Source organism: Hyaena hyaena, unplaced genomic scaffold (genome assembly GCF_003009895.1).
Source record: "Hyaena hyaena isolate Hyena2069 unplaced genomic scaffold, ASM300989v1 scaffold_49, whole genome shotgun sequence".
NCBI classification, from domain to species: Eukaryota; Metazoa; Chordata; class Mammalia; order Carnivora; family Hyaenidae; genus Hyaena; species Hyaena hyaena.
Window position 1 is genome coordinate 2,631,801 of NW_024080681.1, and position 21,066 is coordinate 2,652,866.

A 21,066-nucleotide genomic window follows, 5' to 3' on the forward strand; every position below is an offset into this window, starting at 1 on the left:
TTCTTGTCTGTCATTAGTGTACGGTGGAATCTTCCAGAGGCTATGAGATGTGATGATGTCATCACCCTGGTGGTTAGTGAAATATGTATGTGTGTTTGTTGGTGTTTTAAAATTTTCTGCTTTAGGGCCACCTGGGTGGCTCAGTCAATTGAGCCTCCGACTTCAGCTCAGGTCATGATCTCATGGTTCACGAGACTGAATCCTGCATCAGGCTCTGTGCTGACAGGTTGCTCAGAGCCTGGAACCTGCTTCAGATTCTGTGTGTCCCTCTCTCTCTGCCCCTCCCCAGCTTGTGCTCTCTCAAAAATAAACATTAAAAAAATTTTTAATTTTCTAATTTTTCTTATGATAAATATGGATAGCTATATCAGACAAAAGCATAATTCTTTGAGGTTTTCAATAACATTGAAGAGCATATTTTATCTTATTTCAATTTTTTAAAAATGTTTGAGAGAGAGAGACAGAGACAGAGACAGAGCATGAGCAGGGGAGGGGCTGAATCCTGACATGGGGCTCAAACTCATGACCTGGGTCAAAGAGTTGGATACTCACCAACTGAACCACCCAAGCTTTTAATTTTAATTTTTTAAATTTTAACCTAATTTATGTTTATTTTTTAAAACATTTTTAACATTGAAGAGAATAAAGGGGTTCTGAGGCCAAAGGGTTTGAAAACTGCTGGTCTACTACTCTGTTGAACATCTCTATGCTAGGGAACATTCAAGCCTGCTCACTTGGTGCTTGGTTACTTTGAAACCTTTGGTTGAAGGGATCTGTCACATCCCTACATGGCATTTTCTACTGCTGTATATGTATGGTATATGTGTGCAAGCATACCATCATCCCAGATAGGATGGAGTGTTCTAAAGGCAGGGGTGACCCCTTGATCGTCTTTACATTCTTCCAGGTTAGGTGACTCTCAAGCTACCTGCACGACTGCTAACTGAACAGTGAACAAAATGGCAGGCCTGGCCAGATGGAGGGCCAAGAGAAGCCTCAGATCCTGACTTCACACCTATAAACATGCATGTTTATAGCATCACTTGTTGAGGACCTCCTTGAGCCTGCCACTTGGCGCGGCTCCTGGGCGCAGTGCTGGGGCTCGCTCTGTGAGCCTGAGCCTGAGCCAGGGCTCTTCCTGCTGTTTGTCCAGAGGTTGGACTCCATTCCTACGTTGTCACCTAGAGCCTGAGGAGTCCCGGTTACACTCCAGTTTTGGAGGCCAATCATTAAAAGCAGCCAGGATTGATTTTTTTCCCCATCTCTTTTGTTTTTAATGTTTTTTTAAAGTTTATTTATTTATTTTGAGAGAGTGCATGGGGTATGGGCAGAGAGAGAGAGGGAGAGAGAATCCCAAGCAGGCTCTGGACTGTCAGCGTGGAGGTCGATATAGGGCTCAAACCTAGGAACTGTGAGATCATGACCTGAGATGAAATCAAGAGTCTGACGCTCAACCTGACTGAGTGACCCAGGTGCCCCTGGGTTATTTTTTTAATACATAACATCAGGAAAATTATGTAAAGCCAATAATTTTTTTTAGTATAGCTGACACACAATGCTACTGTAGTTTCAGGTGTACAACTTAGTAATTTGACAAGTTTATACATGATGTGTTCACAAGTGTAGCTACCGTCTGTCCCATTTTGTCACTATTATAATGCCATTGACTGTATTCTTTATGCTGTGCCTTTTATTCCCGTGACTTATTCATTCCATGATTGGAAGTCTGTATCTCACTCTCCCCTTCACCCATTTTGTCGCCCCAACCTCCCTCCCCTCTTCCAACCACCAGTTGGTTCTCTGTATTTATAGGCATGATTTATATTTGTTCCTTTTTTCCCTAGATTCTGATTAGTAGAATCATATGGTATTTGTCTTTCTCAGTCTGATTTATTTCACTTGGCGTAATACTCTCTAGATCCATCCATGTTCACTCAAATGGTACAGTCTCATCCTTTTTTTTAATGAATACATTTTTATTTGAGGAATTTCACAAGTGATTCCTTCCACTGCCCACCAGGGTCACCTTAGTTCCTCCAGAGCTTGAGCTAATATTTATCCCAGAATAACCTATGCTTCATTCAGGCTGTCCTGTCACTTGGCCTCAAATTCTTTTAAAGTTGGTCTTCTTTTATCCCAGGACTGATTTTTAAGGGGGAAAACACCAAGGGTGTGTGGTAACAGTGGAAGGTGATCTTGGCAGTCCTGCCTGTGAGAAAGCCACCTGTGTGTTGAGGCTATGGGGGGGTCCAGGGTGCTTCTTCCTTCTTATTCTGGTTCTAGCTCCTTCCACTTTCTGTGAGTCCAGGAATGTGAAAGTCCTTTGTCAAATATTAAGAGACTATTGGTGTAAACAGGGATTACCTTTCCTCATGTCATCACATTATGGCTTTATTTTTCTCTCAACTGGTCACAAAATGGAACAGAAATCTACTTTAAACATTGTTACTGTTACCAAATGAAGTTTGCTCCCTGTTCTTGAAAATGCAGAATCTAATGGTTTACTTGTTCCAAATTCAGATACACTTTTTTCTGCATATGAAGCCCCTGATAATTTTTCCCGTGGACTCAAGGATTTTGGAATGGATTCTGGTCAAATCCTACTTTCCAAATAGGTTCAGAATGGCTGAGGCAGCCGGGAGGAGAAGCAGAGAGGTGAGTCTTCCCTGAAAACCGTTCCCTTATTGATAGACATGACATCATTTCTGACTTTTCACCATTACTGCAATAAGCATGGTATTGGTTTGCTAGGGCTGCCTTCACAAAGCGCCACAAACTGGGCTGCCTACCCGCAGAACTCCTGGTCTCACACCTGTGGAAGCTGAAAGCCTGAGATCTGCGTGCGGGCTGGGCCCCTCTCCTTGGCGGTAGACGGCTGTCCCTTCACATCACCCTCCCTCCATCAGTGTTCAAATGTCCCCTTTTTATCAGAACACCAGTTGTACTGGATTAGGGCTCACCTTAATGACTTTGTTTTAACTCGATCATCTCTAAAGGCTATATTTCCGAATAAAGTCATATTGTGAGGTAATGGGGGTTAGTTAGGGCTTCACCATATCCGTGTTTTGGGGGTGGGGGACACAATTCAACTGGTAACAAATGTCAGGAAAGAACAGGTGGTTCACTGATTCCTTTATTGACTTAGGGGGAGGGACACGGGACACAGGAAAATGACCTGCGGGGAAAGGGTTGGGAAGGGTTTGCAGGGGCTGGGCTAGAAAGCAGTAACACTGATTCTATAGTTGAAAAGGAGTAGTGCACATTTGTAAGTACCTGGTGGGAGTTTTGTAATAAAACCTACCTTAAGAATAAGTACAGTGGAATACTACTTAGTACATTCATACATGTTGCTACCGTCTTGAGATTTTTATATATACAGTATATGATCTGTTTTTATAAATGTACAGCTTGAAAAAAGAGATCGTTCTTATAATAGGTACAGCATTAAACACAAAACCAACATGGGCCAGCCACATTCCAACTGAAGACCCGGAGAAAGCAAGGCCAGCAGCTGAGCTCCCGGACCCTGCTCAGCCTGGCGGGTCCCGGCCAAGTGGAAAGCAGCCGTCCTCTGCACCTGCGGGCTTGGCAGGCCACACTGGCCCTTGGCCTTTGCACGGGACGCGCCCGCTCGTGTCAAGCCCAGCCTGCCGAGAGGGCAGGTCCCCCTGAAGGAAAGTGGCAGAGAGGAATGTGTATGTCAGGGAAGGAAAAGAGGGAGGAAAGAAACGTGCTCTTCGACCAAAGGCACTTGTCAGCGGCCGCCTACAGCCATTCCCTGGGCCTGGCGAGCGAGCAGGGTGCTGTTTCGATAGAGCCGACGAGGTCTAAGTGGACCTCGCCTGTCCTCTCACCAGGTTTAAATACAATAAATAAATCTTAGTGGGTGGTGGTTTTGCCCTCCTGGGCTCCTAGGAATAGGCTACCTTTTAGGATCGTTTATGCAGTGACACACCCTGTCCCCAGCCCAGCTTTTCAATGTCCTCCACGGGGAAGGTGCCAGAAAGACTCCAGGCCTTGCAGAAGGAAGCAATTGCTTGCTATGGATCAGAAGGAGAGCCCCCAAATGTCCCCTTCCCTGGCTGGAGCTCCTTTGCCCGTGCATCAGAGTCTCTGTGCACTTCAGATCTTGGTCACGTAGTTGTTGGGGAACAGGCCCTGCTTGCCTCGTAGTCGACCCGTCCACCAGCCAGAAGGATCTGCAGGAGACAGAGGCGGCGAAAGTGAGGGTGAGCAGGGCAGTTCTGCCTGGGCCAAACACGCCCCACCCTGTGGGGCATCATGGGGCACAGGGGGTTGGGCTCCCTCTATGTTCTTTTTCCTGCTTTATTTTCTTTGAGTTTGTTGTAAAAAAGTAATCCTTCCCCCACGGTAGACACAGCACTCAGGGCCCCGTTCTAGAAAGAGCCTGCTGCAAGGCGAGGCTTTGCTGATGGCTGGAGGCTGCCTGGCCTCTCAGAGGAGGCTGACTGCTCCCCTTGGGGCCGAGGCATGCCAGCCTCAGGGCGCGGTGGGGCCACAGGAGGCCGCTGGGTTGTGGTGGGATGGTCCTGCCTCCCCAGTGGGCTACTCCCCCACTGTGCCATTCCTTCCCCTTCCTCCAGCACAGCATCTGCTTTGCGGAGAACCCAGTGTGTGACACTTCCCACCTTAGCGCCAGGCCCTGCACTAGTGACAAGTACGCACCAATACTATTCCAGATCCTCCTCTGCGACTGTGACCGCACACGTGCTCATCCTAATACCAGCAGCCACTCTGTCTTACTATTCTGCATCTTGCTTTCAATACTTAATAGCTATCATCTTTCCATGTCTGCATCTCATTTAAACATTTTTAAAAATAGTTTATTTTTGAGACAGAGACGGAGCATGAGCGGGGGAGGGGCAGAGAGAGAGAGGGACACAAAGAATCTGAAGCAGGCTCCAGGCTCTGAGCTGTCAGCACAGAACCCGATGCGGGGCTCGAACCCACGAATCATGAGATCATGACCTGAGTTGAAGTTGGATGCTTAACTGACCAAGCCACCCAGGCGCCCCAGTCTGTATTTCATTTTTTAAACGGCTACACTGTATGCATTTCCTTTTTGATGGACATTTGTTCCCAATTTTTCACTGTTGATGGAATAAATTTTCCTACATATATCTTTATGTCCACATGCAAGTAGGTCTGTAGGATAGATTCCTGGGTCAAAGAATACAGACCTTTTATTCTGTAAGACAGTATGATTCATTTGTTGTAATAGGTGATATTCTTAGATGTACTTTCAAAAGTATAAACAGTAAAAACAGCTACCCAGATCCTTTTATTAAAAAAAAAATGCTTATTTTGAGAAAGAGAGAGAGTGAATGGGGGAGGAGCAGAGAGAGAGGGAGAGAGAATCCCAAGCAGGCACAGAACCCGACACATGATTCAATCTCATGAACCATGAACAGATCCCTTCTTTGAAGGCCTGCAGCATTAGATTTTTTTTTTGTGCTTTCAGAGATATTTCATGTATATAAAAGCAAGTGTTTATAAAAATTATTCCCTTCTTCCCTTTTGTACACAAACAATAGCAAACTATGCCTCTTACAAGTTTTGCACTATTTTTAACCTTAATAGTATATAGCACCTAGGTGGCTCAGTTGGTTAAGTGTTTCACAGTTTGTGGGTTTGAACCCTGCCTGGGTTTTGTGCTGACAGCTCAGAGCCTGAAGCCTGTTTCAGATTCTGTGTCTCCCTCTCTCTCTGCCCCTCCCCTGCTCGAGCTCTGTCTCTCTGTCTCAAAAATTAAAAAAAAAAAAAAAAAAATTATATATATAAAGACCATTTCATATATAAAGGGTTTCCATAGTATCTTCCAATAGCTGCATGACTTCCTATCATTTGCCTTCTTCTCTGTTATTGGTCTTTATTTAAAAAAAATTTTTTTTAAACATATTTTATTTTCTGAGAGACAGAGTGCAAGTAGGGGAGGAGCAGAGAGAAAGGGTGATAGAGTCCAAAGCTGGATCCAGGCTCTGAGCTGTGTCAGCACAGAGCTCAATGCAAGGTTCGTACTCATGAACATGAGATCGTGACCTGAGCTGAAGTTGTATGCTTAGCCGACTGAGCCACCTAGGTGCCCCTGGTGTCTTATTATTTTTTTTTAATGCTTATTTTGAAAGAGAAGAGAGAGAGAATCCTAAATAGGGAATCCTGACATGGTGTTCGATCTCACAAACTGTGAGATCATGAACTAAGCTGAAATCAAGAGTCAGACGCTTAACTGACTAAGTCACTCAAGTGCCTGGGTCTTTATCTTCTTGATCAGGAATTCTTGGGACGCCTGGGTGGCTCAGTCGGTTGAGTGTCCGACTTTGGCTCAGGTCATGATCTCACAGTTCGTGGGTTTGAGCCCCATGTCAGGCTCTGTGCTGACAAGCAGCTCAGAGCCTGGAGCCTGTCTTCAGATTCTGTGTCTCCCTCTCTCTCTCAAAAACAAATAAAAAACATTAAAAAACAAAAAGGAATACTTTATATATTAGTGGATTTGTCATGAGTTGCAAATATCCCCTCTTTAACTTTTTATATCTTAATATTTACGTAGTTGAGTCAAATGATATATTATTTTACAGCTTCTTGACTTTCACTTTCATAAATATTTTCCCACACTGGTATTATTAAAAAAAATTTCTCCCATACTTACTTCTAGGATTTCTGTTTAAATATTTATTTATTTGGGATTTACCTTGATGGAAGGGGTTAAATATAAATTCAAAGTAATTATACTGACATGGGCATTTTAAAATTTTGGTAAATAACCATTAAATTTCCTCCCCAAATCTATTCTAGATAAGAAAGTACCTTTCACTGTGACTTGGCACAGATACTATAGTCCACATTTGATTTACAGTGACTAAATCCAGAAAGTTCTTAAAACTTAAAGGTTCATGTAATTCATTTGATGGCAAACCTGACCTGAACTGATTTCAGTTCATTTATATTGTTTCTTCTGACAGAGGGCGAATGCTCAGATGCTGCACAGCAGAGATGCTGAGTCTGACCCAGGTTGTTGCCCTGGGAACCACCAAGTGTTCTAATATATATATGGTGTATATGTAAATATATATATAAATGTATATCAATCACACATATACACACCATTATTGACTTTCTATCCATCTCTGATTTCTTTCTAAAACTCAGAACTTAAGGATCTGGATAAGGGAATAAGGACTGGATCTCATTTCGGTCCTTTGCTGGTGTCACAGGTGAAGTCTTGGGCTCTCCCTTACACTCGGCCATGCACTCAGTAGCAGTTGTCCACTTTTGGACTGGACAGTTTGTCTTCGTATTCACGTGGAGGAGCTATTTAGATGTGTAAAATGTTTTTTCCTAGCCTGCTTTCTATAATTTACCTTTGTGCCTGGTGCAATGGACCATAGAGAAGGTTTTAATTTAGCCTTTTAATGAGGTTTAAATCCTCTATGGCTTGTGGGTTTGAGGTTCTCCATAGGAAGACTTTCCACCCCCAAAGATTAGTATGATATTCTAGGTTTCCAAGATTTTTATAATTTAGTTAAATATTTTTCGATCTTTAATTCATCTGATATTTTGTGTATGAGGTAGAGCTTAAACTTTATTTTCTTAACAAAATGGAAAGTAATTGACTGTCCTTCCCCCGATTTAAAATGCCACATTTAGCATATATTAAATATCTCTATGGCACAAAAACAGATCAATGGAAAGAATAGAGAACCCAGAAATGGACCCACAAACATGTGACCGGCTAATCTTTGACAAGGCAGGAAAGAATATCCAATGGAATAAAGACAGTCTCTTCAGCAACTGGTGCTGGGAAAACTGGACAACGACATGCAGAAAAATGAACTTAGACCACTTTCTTACACCATACACAAAAATAAACTCAAAATGGATGAGAGACCCAAATGTAAGACAGGAAGCCATCAAAATCCTTGAGGACAAAACAGACAAAAACCTCTTTGACCTTGGCCACAGCAACTTTTACTCAACAGGTCTCCAGAGGCAAAAATGAACTGCTGGGACCTCATCGCACAGTGAAGGAAACAGTCAGCAAAACTAAAAGGCACCCGACGGAATGGGAGAAGATAGCTGCAATCGGCATACGCAGATAAAGGCTTGGTATCCCAAATCTATAAAGAATTTATCAAACTCAACACCCAAAAAACAAATAATCCAGTGAAGAAATAGGCTAAAGACAAGAACAGATACTTCTTCTCCAAGGATGGCCAACAGACACATGAAAAAATGCTCAACATCACTCATCATCAGGGAAGTACAAATCAAAACCACAATGAGATACCACCTCACACCTGTCAGAATGGCTAGCGTTAACAACTCAGGCAACAACAGATGTGGGAGAGGATGTGGAGAAAGATGATCTTTTTTGCACTGCTGGTGGGGGTGCAAACTGGTGTAGCCACTCTGGAAAACGGTATGGAGGTTCCACCAAAAATTAAAAATAGAACTACCCTATGACCCAGCAGTTGCAGTACTGGGCATTGATCCATGAGATACAGGTGTGCTGTTTCGAAGGGGCACATGCACCCCAATGTTTATAGCTTCACTATCAACAATAGCCAAAGTATGGAAAGAGCCCAAATGTCCATCAACAGATGAGTGGATAAAGAAGATGTGGTATATGTATACAGTAGAATATTACTCAGCAATCAAAAAGAATGAAATCTTGCCATTTGCAACTACTAGGGCATATTATACTAAGTGAAATTAAAGAAAGACAAATAACATACGGCTTCACTCATACGAGGACTTTAAGATACAAAACAGATGAACATAAGGGAAGGGAAGCAAAAATAATATAAAAACAGGGAGGGGGACAAAACATAAAAACTCTTAAATATGGAGAACAAACGGAAGGTTATTGGAGGGGGTGTGGGAGAGGGGTGGGCTAAATGGGTAAGAGACCTTAAGGAATCTACTCGTGAAATCATTGTTGCACTATATGCTAAGTAACTTGGATGTAAATTTAAAAAATTAAAAAATCATATTTAGTACCAAAAAATACAATGCCATTATCACAAAAATTAATACATAAACATCTCTATACATGTGGCTCTATTTCTGGATTCTATTCTAACTTATGTATATTTCTGCACTCACACCACATAGAATAAATTACAGTGATAATTTATAGCATTTTTTGAGAACTTCTAGAGCCCTACACTTTACACAAATATGTAATTGGTTTGACTATACCCCCAAATACTTGGTATTTCTAGAAAAATCTGAAATACTGGGAACTAAAAAGGAAGCAATACTCAAAATTCAACATTTAAGGAGACCACTTTATATCTTCTATTATATATAACATATACATACATGCAGACAGCCATATATTTTATATTTTTACAAAAGTGAGGCTGTAGTCCAGTCTGTATAACCTTTTCCCCTTTTCTCATGAACATTTTTCCATTTCAGCAAATATACTATAGTATTGCAAAGCTTATTTAGCCAATCTCTGCTACTGGGTAATTGGTCATTTCCAATATTTTTGCTGAACAAAGCTGGTGATAAAAATTCTGTTTGTGTTTACTAAGCATTTATTTCAGCCCTTAATTTTACTCTGACACTTTCGAGGAAGTATACTAAATGGCTAGAATATTAAAACCTATAGCAAACTAGATGGCTAAATGAGATCAAAATAATGCCTAGAGGCCATTTAGGAGGTCAGTCCAGGGACCTAGAAGTCTCCTCATGTGAGCTCATATGAAGAAGGAGTTTGATAAAAACACCATTCCTGGAACTGTGTGTCCTTGGTCACCTCTTCCTGAAGGCTAATCTTACCAAGCTGTCCTTGCTCTGCTCATAATGGATGGCTCCACACTTGTCCACAAGTCCTCCTGATCCTGACATTCAGGGCCCTCCACTATCAGGCCACTCCTAGCCTCATCTCGTCTCCTGTGGCATCTCCTGGGGGACCCTGCACCATGACTGAGTGTTGGCTCACTTTCCTAAAGTGACCTGCTCTTTCTGGTCTCCATGGCTTCTCTTCCACTCCTCACAAATGCCATTTTCTTCACGGTGCTTTTTAATATCCTAAGGAGGTATCGTTTTAAAGACACTTCCATAAGCCCTAATGTTTGGTCATATGAATATTACATTCTAACTTCTCTACCAAATTAATAAAGCATTCAGCCAAGCTCATAGCGTTTTTTTCTTTCTTCTTTTTTTTCCTTTTCTTTTCTTTTTTTTTTTTTTTTTTTAGCAGATTGAGAGAGGGAATCTTAAGCCGGCTCCACGCCCAGCATGGAGCCCAACGTGGGGCTCAATCTCACAACCTTGAGATCATGACCTAAGCTGAAATAAGAGTTGGAGGCTTAACTGACTGAGCCACCTAGACCTCCCCAGACTACTTTTATAACAGTTATTATAGGTTGTCTCCCAGGCTTCCATTCCGTCTACCTTCATTATGAGGAGGCCATCAAGTTTGGGTGGGATAGCCCTAAAAACCATTTCCAAAAGAAGTCCCTGTCAGGGATGGGCACATGTCAACTGGGTCTAATCAGAGTAAAACCTAGGACTTTTGTCCAATGGCTAAGAGAAGTTTCACAGATAAAGCGGATTTCAGACATAATTTCATCTGTTCGCTGATACAGCCATTTTGCTGCCATTAAAAAAACAGCCTAAGAAGGGAGCAAATACAAAGAAGGTAGAACTGAAAGGAAAGAAAAAAAAAAAAAAAACAGCTGGAGCCTTGGTCAAACTGAGCTTGAAACCCTAGCCTATCACCACAAGTTTCAGTTACAGGAGCCTAGAAATTCCCTTCATGTTCAAACTAATTTTTATAGCAATGTCACTGAATGTTCTTTAGGAGGCTGTCCCAGCCAGCCATATACTTACCTTCTTTGATAATATCGATAATGTCATTGGCATTGAAGCTGAGTTCATCTGTGTCCTGAGCATCGTAGGCATACAGAGCCTTGCACTGTGGCACCTGAGGCTTAGGCTTGGGCTGGGGCTTGGGTCTGCCGCCTGCTGGGGGAGGCCGACTGGTCGTTTGTCTCCGGACACTGTGGAGAGAGTGGAAGCAGGTAAGAGAAGGGACCTAACAGGAGGCAACACTATGTGGTGGTCTGGAGCATGGGGCCAGCACTAGCCTGTTAAAGTTCAAATCCAGTTCTGTCCTTAGAAGATACGCCACTCCCTAAACTTTCTCCAAAAATAACCCCTGCCCCCCGCCAACTTCAGAAACAGAACTCTTGCCAGTGCCACAGAAGCAGGTGGTACCGCTCCTCAACAGCGATCCTTCCCACAATCAGCCGCCACTCTGCATTTTGTATTAGTAACTCTGCTTTTCTTTGTGGTTTTACCACACACGCAAGTATCCCCAAACAATGCACAGTCTGCTTGTTTTTTTAACTGTATAAAAGGAATCCTATTCTACGATCACTTGCTCCATTCTTGAGATGTACCCTGGTGATGCATGAATGTACTGGCCGTGCATTCTAATGGCCTTAGACTTTTCCACTGCACAAATAAGTCACAATTTACTTAGCGACTCCACTGATGGTATCATTTGGGATGATTCCAGTTTCTAGTACTGCAAAAAAAAAAAAAATGCTTTGAATTTTTTTCAATTCAACCGAGCCACCCAGGTGCCCTCTGCTTTAAATATTCTTGTGCAAGAGTTCAACCAATCTCAGCACTACTGACCTCGGGGGCCAGATAATTCTCTGTCATGGTGCTGTCCTATGTACCACAGGTGGTTAGCAGCATCCCTGAACTCTACCCATTGAGTGCCAGTAGCATCTCCCCCTCCCCGTTATGATCATTAAAAATAGCCCTAGCACGAGAACCCTAATCTGAATCTTCTAGCTTTAAATGTATTCTTTGTATACACTATATTGCCTCCAGTCTCCATTCATAAATTGTCTCAAAGGCAGAGAGGTATAGCTTGTGAGATCTTTAAATTTATATCGGAAGCAACTATCTTAAATATGTTCATAAAAAGCATTTAGAAAAAAAGTAGAAAACATTTTCATCAAGGACAAACCAAGGTTAAGCCTATATTCATATGCTTACAAAGGAAACTTAAGCTTAACGTTTCTTTTCAGAGGAATTGGGTGGCCCTCAACTTGGTGGCCTGTGGAAGGAAAAAGGGAGGGTCTTTCCCTGGGCCCGAGTCCTGGACGGGAAAGCACACCCAGTTTTGAGCTGTGTTCTCAAAAAGAGCTGCTCTTTCTTTGCTGAGGCCCCATAGCAAGTAGTAGGTAGTAGATGCTAATTGGGTACTGATGAGTGAAGTAGATCTGGGGGGCAGGGGGACACTGGCTGCCACCTGGTGAGGCAGGACTATTCTCGTCAGGGGTGGGATTTCAGGGGGGTTCCCTGGAGCTCCCTGTGTGGAAGGGAGAAAACCCCAAGGTTTGAAGACCGTCAAACCCCATTCTTCTTAGGTCAACCTCCATCTCTATCTTCCCAACCACCACCAAGCACTTGTCTTAGATCCTGGAGGGAAGGCATCTTATAGATGATTAGCCTGACATCATTTCCTTCCTCGTCTACTGGAAATCCCCATTCCCTGCTGGAGCTGTGCTTGCCTCACTGAACGCTGGCCAGGCAAGCAGGCTTTTAATTAAGCAACCTATATATTAGGGATGTGTCAGCATTTGGTTAATAAGAGCCATTAGTCTGCAAACAAGAAGTCATCTGACTTCCCAGCAACAAGGAGGGAGGGGGTGGAGGAGGGGTGTGCATTAGAATACCCCAGGAGGGGAAAAGCCACCAGCCTGGCAGTTCCAGGACACAGGGTTGGGAAGGCTGTACACACACACTCTCTCTCTCCCCTCTCAGATATTCGTAGACGGAGAAGATCTGGACTCTATTATGTCCAGGGAGGAAACCATACTTAGTAAAGGCTGATGAGGTCTCTGGGCCCAAGAGTATTGGGACTTAGGTGTTGTCTCCGGGGAAAGGGCGCCAGGGAGCCTCTCAGTGGGGAGACAAAATGGACGATGCTCTGAAACATAGGACTATCCTCCCTGCAGTGGTCCTGGGAGTCACCTCCTGGCTCCTCTGCCCATCACCTCCAGCTTTGCTCCAGCCCTGGCAGTTCCTCCTCCTCCATGTCTCTGCTGCCAGCTGCTTCCTTTCTGGGCTCCCTGAATATCCCCCCAACTCCGTGTTTGTTAGTTCACGTCACCCTCCACTAAAAATCCTAACGGTTTCCCCTTGCTCTTGGGAAATGGACCAAAACCCTTCATGAGGCCTACAAAGTCCCTGCCAGGTGTGGTCCCCACTGGCTCCCAGCCTCACGTCCTGCCACAGGCCACACTGCTGCCTTCCTACCTTCCTTTATGAGCCCTGACTGGCGTTAGGACATTCCGTTCAAATATTCCTAGCTTACGTCATCTTTACTGATGAACGACAATGCTTTCCCCCTAAGATCAGGAACAAAATAGGGAGGTAAGCTCTCCCCACTTCTGTTCAGTACCGCACTGGAAGCTCTAGCCAGAGCAATTAGTCAAAATAAACGGCCTTCAGACTAGAAAGAAGTGAAAATACTTTTTTTTTTTTTTTTAAATATATATATTTTTTTATTTATTTCTAGGAGAGAGAGAGAGAGAGACAGCATGAGCAGGGGAGGGTCAGAGAGAGAGGGAGATACAGACTCTGAAATAGGCTCCAGGCTCTGGGCTGGCAGTCAGCACAGAGCCTGAAGCGGGGCTTGAACCCACGAACCGCGAGATCATGACCTAAGCAAAAGTCGGACACTTAACCGACTAAGCCACCCAGGCGCCCCGAAGTGAAAATACTTCTATGTGCAGGTGAGATAATCTTGCATATAGAAAATACCAAGGAATGCACTAAAAAGCTATGAGAACCAATAAACAAGTTCAGCAAGATTAGAGAATACAAGAGAAGACAATTCTATTTACAATATATGCCATTTAACAAATTTAACAAAAGGGTGATTCTATTTTTACGAAATATCCAGAAAAAGCTAATCTATAACGACAGAAAGTGGTTGCTTGGGGCTGAGGCTGGGGGGTTGGGAGGCAGTGGCTGCTAACGGGAAGGAGGGATCTTTCTGGGATGATGAAAATTCTAAAATTAGATTCTGATGGGGGCAACCTGGCTGGCTCAGTTGGTAGAGCATGTGACTCTTGATCTCGGGGTTGAGTCGGAGCCACACACTGGGTGCAGGGATTACTTAAAAAAAAAAAAAAAAATCTTTAAAACGAAATAAAACCCAACAGTTGAATGGTACTTTAAAAGGGTTGATTTAATGGTATATAAATTATATCTCAAAAAATCTGCTTAAAAAAAGTAAATGACATAGAACCCTTTTGGCTTAGCACTGCCCTGCTGACATCCAGAGTGACCTTGGCCAGTCTGTGCCCGTAGACACTGGGTGTCCTGGAGCCAGGGCAGGCTGGAGGAGACGGAGGTGGGGAGGACTGTTTAAACACCTATTCGAATGTGGCCAGTGCGTGGTATTTGGTCCCAAAGCTACAGAGGATAAGTCAAAGTAAACCCAATCAAGGTTAGAGCTCAAGGGTTACTGGGCGATCTGCTTGTCAACAGTGACCTTGACTGTCCCAGGCCCTGGACAGCTGCTCCCGCGCTTTACCAAGGTGAAACCATCTGGTTATTTACTACTTGGCTAAACGGGGTTCACAGTCAGGAGCAAAAAGAGCCCCGGCAGCTTTGAGATGAGGCACTGTTTACTGGGGAACAAGAGTGTGGACTAGGGGACTGTGTTTCATGGGGAATAGATGTGGAGGCTGGGAGGAGCTCTGCATTTTGCATTAGGGAAGTGTCAGTTTCAAGTTTACTTATATTTTGAGAGGGAGAGAGCAGGGGTGGGGAGGAGGGGCAGAGAGAGAGGGAGAGGGAGAATCCCAAGTAGGTTCTGCACTACCAGTGCAGAGCCCCACACAGGGCTCAAACTCACAAACCAGGGGGTCACGAGCTGAACTGAAATCAAGAGTCAGACACTTAACCAACTGAGCCATGCAGGCGCCCCAGGGAGGTGTCTGTTTGGACAATGAACCCTGAGGTCACTATTGTCTGGCTCTTTCCTGTTTAAATGTCCTCTGTGACCAGGACAGAGCACAACTGCTCCAGCAGGGAAGCCAGTGACAACAAAGTCTTCCTGGCCGGTCACTGCTGCCTTGTTCTCACATCTGAGCACGGTTTCCCTCCTGCTGTGAGTGTCTGCAAGCAGGGACATGACCTGGGACGCCGTGCCCGGAGCTGTAAGAAACACAGAGAAACCCGCCCGGGCTGTGGCCGCGCTGGGCAAGGCACTGTGCCGGCATCTGCACAGACACTGCCTCATTTAGTGTGAAATGACCACTGTACGTTCCTGGGACTTCCTGCCAGTCTCATCCCTAGACGACACGATGGCAGATGCATTAGGGTCCCTGAGCTCTGGCCACACAGACCTTTCTGGTCCCTTGGTCTGACCTCCCCCCTGCCCACCCCTACCCCAAGCAGCAGTGTTAATTCCTGCTAAGCCTTCAGATCTCGTTTCAAACCCCCCACCACATCCTGGGTAGCCCACACGTGCTCAGAGCAGGGGTCAATGTGGCGGTACAGGGACCTGTGTCACCATTCAGCTGACTCCCTCTTAGGACTGTAGGTTCCCCGGGGGGCAGGGCCTGGGCTTCTTCCTGCTCACCACTGTAGCCCCCCGGACCTGGCACCAGGCCCAGGAACACCGAGCGGCCTCAGTCTGCACATTCTCACAGAGTGACCGGGTGCAGGATTAGGAGGGGCGCTGCCCTGGCTGAAGTCAGTGCACTGGGTCTGAGGCCCAGCTCGGCCAGAAGCTGGCACGTGGCTTGGGTATGTCGCTTCACCTCTTTAAGGATCAGCATCTTCATCTGTGAAAAAGGGAGATTCAGGCAATGGTCCAGGTTCTTTTCCTCATTCTTAGAATGCTTTCTAGAGCACTCTCCACAAAATCTCTAGCATCAGATGTACCACGGGACACAGAAGTCTGTGCCAATGAAGTGACTGCTGCCTCCGCATTTTAGCACACTGCAGACCCGGAAACCATCAGAGAGAGCAGTCGGGAGGGACAGCCATTTTCCCAGCTCTTAGACCGCCGCAGCCTCAAACCCACACAATCTCCTCTGCATCACTAGGTGGCGATCCTGTGTAATCAATAATGGGGAGAGGTAACGACTAGGAGCTGCCAGAAAGTGATTAATGAGGCCTTTTAGGTGCCTGGAGCCTCCACTTGCAGCCAAGGGGTAATTGGTCGATGCAGTGAAGAAGGGAGTCAGACTTGCTCACACGGCAAACAAGACACTCCCGCCCAAGCAGCTGGCACCGGCTCGTCTGGCCCAGGAGAGAGGGTCGTTACGCCGTCAGGAATTCTGTGAGGCAGTTGTTAAATACAGCCACTGCTGCAGATTAAACGGAACACACAACTGACGAAATTAAAAGCAAAAGCAAAAACTACTCATCACTCAACCCTTCCTAACCATTTTGCTACATCTTATTTCTGTCTCTGTGCTTGATGTTAAAAAACGTCTGGTTGCATAAGTCTGGTGGGAACGCTAGGTACGGTGTGCAGCTGCCTGTCTCTTTCCACCCAAGGCGGTGCGGTCATGCTGGTAGCCTGGCATTGGCCACGGTGAGTAGAAAACTGGCAAACTGGGCACAGCTCAGGCCCTTTGCTGCCGGGAGAGCCAGTCAGTCACCAGCACGCAGCCGACCTCACACTGTCGTGCTCTGCCCAAATGTGTTTCGTAACGCACAGGCAGGACTCAGATAATTTTGGCACGTGACATCTGAACGCCTACTAAGCGTTACATAGTTGAAAACTGTCAGAAAAACAATCATTTCATGGGCTCACGGGGGTTGGAGCAAGAATTTCGGACTCACAACAACAGTTTTTCTTTTGCCATTTCAATAATAAGTTTTCACGTTATATAGACTAACACGTAGTTATAAACCCCAATGTCACTGACCAAATTCAGTGTCTCCTTCTATATAACTTCTGCACAGCATAATCCAGTTTTCCTGTTACTGCTTGACCCATCACTTTGGGGGAATCTGTACACACTTCCCCTTGAGCATATCACTCCCGCACTAAGAAGACAAACACAGGGAGAAGCTAAGTTCCAGCAGCTTGCTTTTACAGCAGGTCGTTTTCCTGAGTCAGGCATCAGACCTCCAATGCCATCACATGATAACCCAAACCCCGAGGTTTCCCAAGTCCTCAAGCGCCTTCCATCCAGGCTGCTTTTGGGAAAAACCATGCTGCTGAAGAAGCCTAGTCTCAAGTGACTGAGGAAGACCTTTGCCCTGAGACCTCAGGATGCCGACCGACACTTGAACCCTCAAGGACAGCTAGCTGCCTGATCTCATAAGATGCCGAACGCCCACAAGAAAAGCAAAACCCCAAATCATGTCAGTGGTGACAAGGTTCTCTAAAGTGAGTGTTCATGCATTTGCTCTCTCCTGCTAACTAACGTCTGTCATCTTCCATTGGATGTTGGCTGTTAACGGCGACTGGAGCAGAGGATGTCTGAGTAGGAAAAGACGGGGTAACAGTACAGCTGGAGAAGAAGTTTTGGACTTTTTTACATTGTCCAAATGCAAGAACGTCTGTTGTAACGTTTACCTCACGGCTGTTTGGCTGTTGCTCTCACCCACAGTGAGCGACAGAGCTCTTACAAACGTGTGTGACGGGGAAGGGGTCTCCTGGACTGGTCCCCTTAGCTGCTTCCCCAGGCCACCATTCCCCCAGTTAAAGCCCACAATGCCTGAAGCTTAGACCCTCATGGGGTCTAGAGATTTGAGTTCTTGAAAGTAAAGCCACCTTTCGATCCTGATAGAATATTATCATTCTCCAGGGCACGTGGTTGGCTCAGTTGGTTAAGTGTCTGACTCTTGGGCTTGGCTCAGGTCATGATCTCACGGTTTGTGAGTTCGAACTCCAAGTTGGGTTCCGTGCTGACAGCGTGGAGCCTGCTTGGGATTTGGGACTCTCTCTCCCTCTCTCTCTGCTTCTCCCTTACGTATATGCACGCATGCATCTGTCTCTCTCAAAACACATAAATTTTTTAAAAAGAATATTAATATTTCCCTATAAGACCGAAGGACATAAGTAACAGTAATAAAACCCATACAGATAAACTTTCAAGTTGCATCATGCTTGCAGTTTACAAAGCCCTTATTTAATCCCCAAGGAGTGGGCTTTAACATTATATTGTTATCCCTATTGTACAGTTGAGGACACCAAGGTGTAGAAAGAGTAGATGCCCAATGTGAGGAAGCACAGCTGGTAATTGCCCAGCATGTGGCACACAGAAGGCGTATGGCTCAGTAAACATTTGATGAACCAATCAATGAAGGAACGAACAACTGAAATGGGACCCACACCTGGTCCCTGCCACTGTGACCCCCTGTGCTCTCTGTGCACCACCAGGCCACCTTCTGGGAAGGTGTCAGAACTCCCACGCCTCCGGGGCAGCTGGATGTACCTGGTCTATGCCAGCGCAAGCTGGGATTGAGCTTTAAGATCACCGCTTTGTTCTGCAGATGTGAGATTTATGTCTTGAAATTCCAAGAAAGAAAATAACGGCATTTTATTTCATTGGCTATTTGAAATATGCTCTGTTCCAAAAGGTTGAATCTATAAACATTACTGGAAATGTGGGAATGGATGCCAGGAATTCCTAAGCCTCGTGTCTGCCTCGGCCAGGATACGGCTGCTGCTCCTGTCGATTATGGGTTGAGAAATATTGCTATTGGACACTTGTTGGAAATTTTAAGCCCCTTGAAAATATGACTCCATTAGGAGAATCCTGTCAAGAGACATACAGGCAGCCTTTGAATTTTTCTATCGATCCCTCCCCTCTGTGGCATGGCAAGAAGCTCAAGCACTGAGTGCTTTCAATATTTTTCTATTTCTCCTGTTTCTAGTTGGATTAATCTGGAGTATCTCGAAATTTCCTGAAGTTGCCATCCCATGAAATGGACCACAGGATTAAAGAGGCCAACAGAAAAGACATTTCCAGTCTGGGTTTTAATGCTTCCAGTGATGAACTGGAGTCAGATTATGTACGTCTCAGTTACAGGAGGGATAAGATAAAGCGCGCTGGATTGGCAAATCAAGTGTTCCTATGAAATCAGGGCAAAGGCTGAGGAGTGAAATGTTTGTAGGATTCTTGCTTAACCTGTTCTCTTCCCTGATTCTCAGGACATACCTGGAACCTGAATCAGACATTTCAAAACTGAGACTGGACAATAATGATTCCCTCTACATCTCTCTTAGTTTCCTCAGACAATAACAATATAGACGACAATAAAAATAGCTACCATGTCACAAACATGGCAAGCCAAGGGTAAAGGATCTAGTTGGGATGGTAATTAATTTAGTGAAGGCTTCATGCTCTCTCCAAAAAAACCTGGCTGAACCTAAAATAAACTGACAAAGACTTTCCTGAATTAACTTAAGGTGCTAATTATACCATTTGATTTTATCCACATTACATGATCCAAAAGAAATGATTGCTTATGCTAAATATGTCTATAAAGAAAAGTGCACTGGGGGTGGAAGAAGGAAAGGAAAGATAAACCCAGCAGTATGAAAGCCCAGGGAGCAAAAGATCGCACAAACTCTGTCTTTATAGATTGGCACTTTCAAGGTCACTATTTGGAACTGTGACGTATACAGGAATTTTTGTGTTTGTGGAAAGGCTGAGGTTTGGGATCCCAAAGTCTGCTGTTTGCTCCAACAACCTCCTGTGAAATAAAGGCAACTCGTGTTTTCTTGGCGAAGAGGAGCTATTAAATGCAGGTGGCCCCGAGACTCCTGAAATGTCTCAGGCATGCCTAAGGTCTCTGGCCACATCAGAAATTATTTTAATTTTCACTTGATGTGTTTTAGAAAATAACTACAAAGAACAAGCTCAGACCTATGACCAGAGTAGGATTTTTAAAGGAATGCTTGCCCCACAGCAGATTTAAGTGTACAGAGAGGGGGCTGGCTGGGATGCTTGCAGCTCCCGGACTCAGTGTGCCTAATGAAAGCACAGACAACAGAAGGTCAGGAAAATCTTACTGCCTGGTAGACGGCTGTGAAGGTGCCCTCTCCGTCCAGCCTCACAGCCATCGCCACGTCACATGACGTACGCCTGATCTTTAGACCTAGAGGTGGCAAAGGGTGTGCTAAGACTTCAATAGGAGCCAGGCAGCTGAGGGCTGGAAGGGAGCAGCCTCAGTTAAGACACAATGTTCCTAAATTGCCTGCCTTTGGCTGACAGATGCTAGCAGTTGGCTGGTGTGCAAGTCTGTAACTTGCAAAGCAGGGCTGGAAAGATGGTTTTGCTTGCCAAAGCCAATGTAAGTAGGAAGCTAACAGACACAGCTAAGAGATTTGGTGCATTTTGTTGACTGGCTGATTTGAATCCCCTGCCTACTTTGGGACATCAACCTTGAACCGGGCCCAGGAAGAGCTGTCTGATTATTTTCATTATGTCCATCTGTCTTAATACTGCAGGTCTCGGTTATGGAGCAAAAATCTTAATTGCCTCAACAGCACCCTCTCGATTCACTTGTGCAGAGAATCTTCCCTGGCTTTATCAGTTAGAGAACAGATGCCTTTAGATGAGTGGCTTTCAAAATGTGGTCCCTGGATCAGCAGCAGCAGCAGCAGCAGCAGCAGCAGCAGCAGCAGCAGCAGCAGCAGCAGCTGAGAACTTGACAGAACTATAAATTCTTGGGCATCGCCCTGGACCTACTGGTCAGCAACTCTGGGAGTGGGCCGGTGAGTTCTCCAGGTGATTCTGTGCACGTTAAAGTCTGAGAACTACTGCTTTGGACCAAGCCAGGCAGGCAGGCTGTGATCGTTAGAACTGGGGGGCGGCAGCAACTTACACAAACGGGGTAGGTGCGGAGAGAGATCCAGGGTAGGGTGGCGTCCCCTCTACTGTCCCAAACTAAGGTGTTTTCATATCTGGAGCCCAAATGAAGGGAGACTTGCCAGGGGAAGAGGAGCCCCAGGAGAACGTGGTTAAGTGAGTAAGAGCTTTGTGGTCTTTGGAAGGAAGCTGACAAGGCAGGAAAACATCTTGTAAT

At 45.1% G+C, this 21,066-nt stretch overlaps 1 protein-coding gene across 1 annotated transcript in view; it reads right to left on the minus strand.

Annotated features, from left to right (window-relative positions):
• Positions 1-3,102: 3,102 nt before the first annotated feature.
• MYO1E (myosin IE) overlaps positions 3,103-21,066 on the minus strand; it is a 209,459-nt gene continuing 191,495 nt past the window's right edge. The window contains exons 27-28 of the mRNA XM_039230661.1: positions 10,864-11,033; positions 3,103-4,199 (exon numbers count right to left, since the gene is read on the minus strand). Of these exons, the coding sequence (XP_039086592.1) occupies positions 4,123-4,199; positions 10,864-11,033 (247 nt within the window). The 3' untranslated portion in view covers positions 3,103-4,122. The remainder of the gene's footprint in view (positions 4,200-10,863; positions 11,034-21,066) is intronic.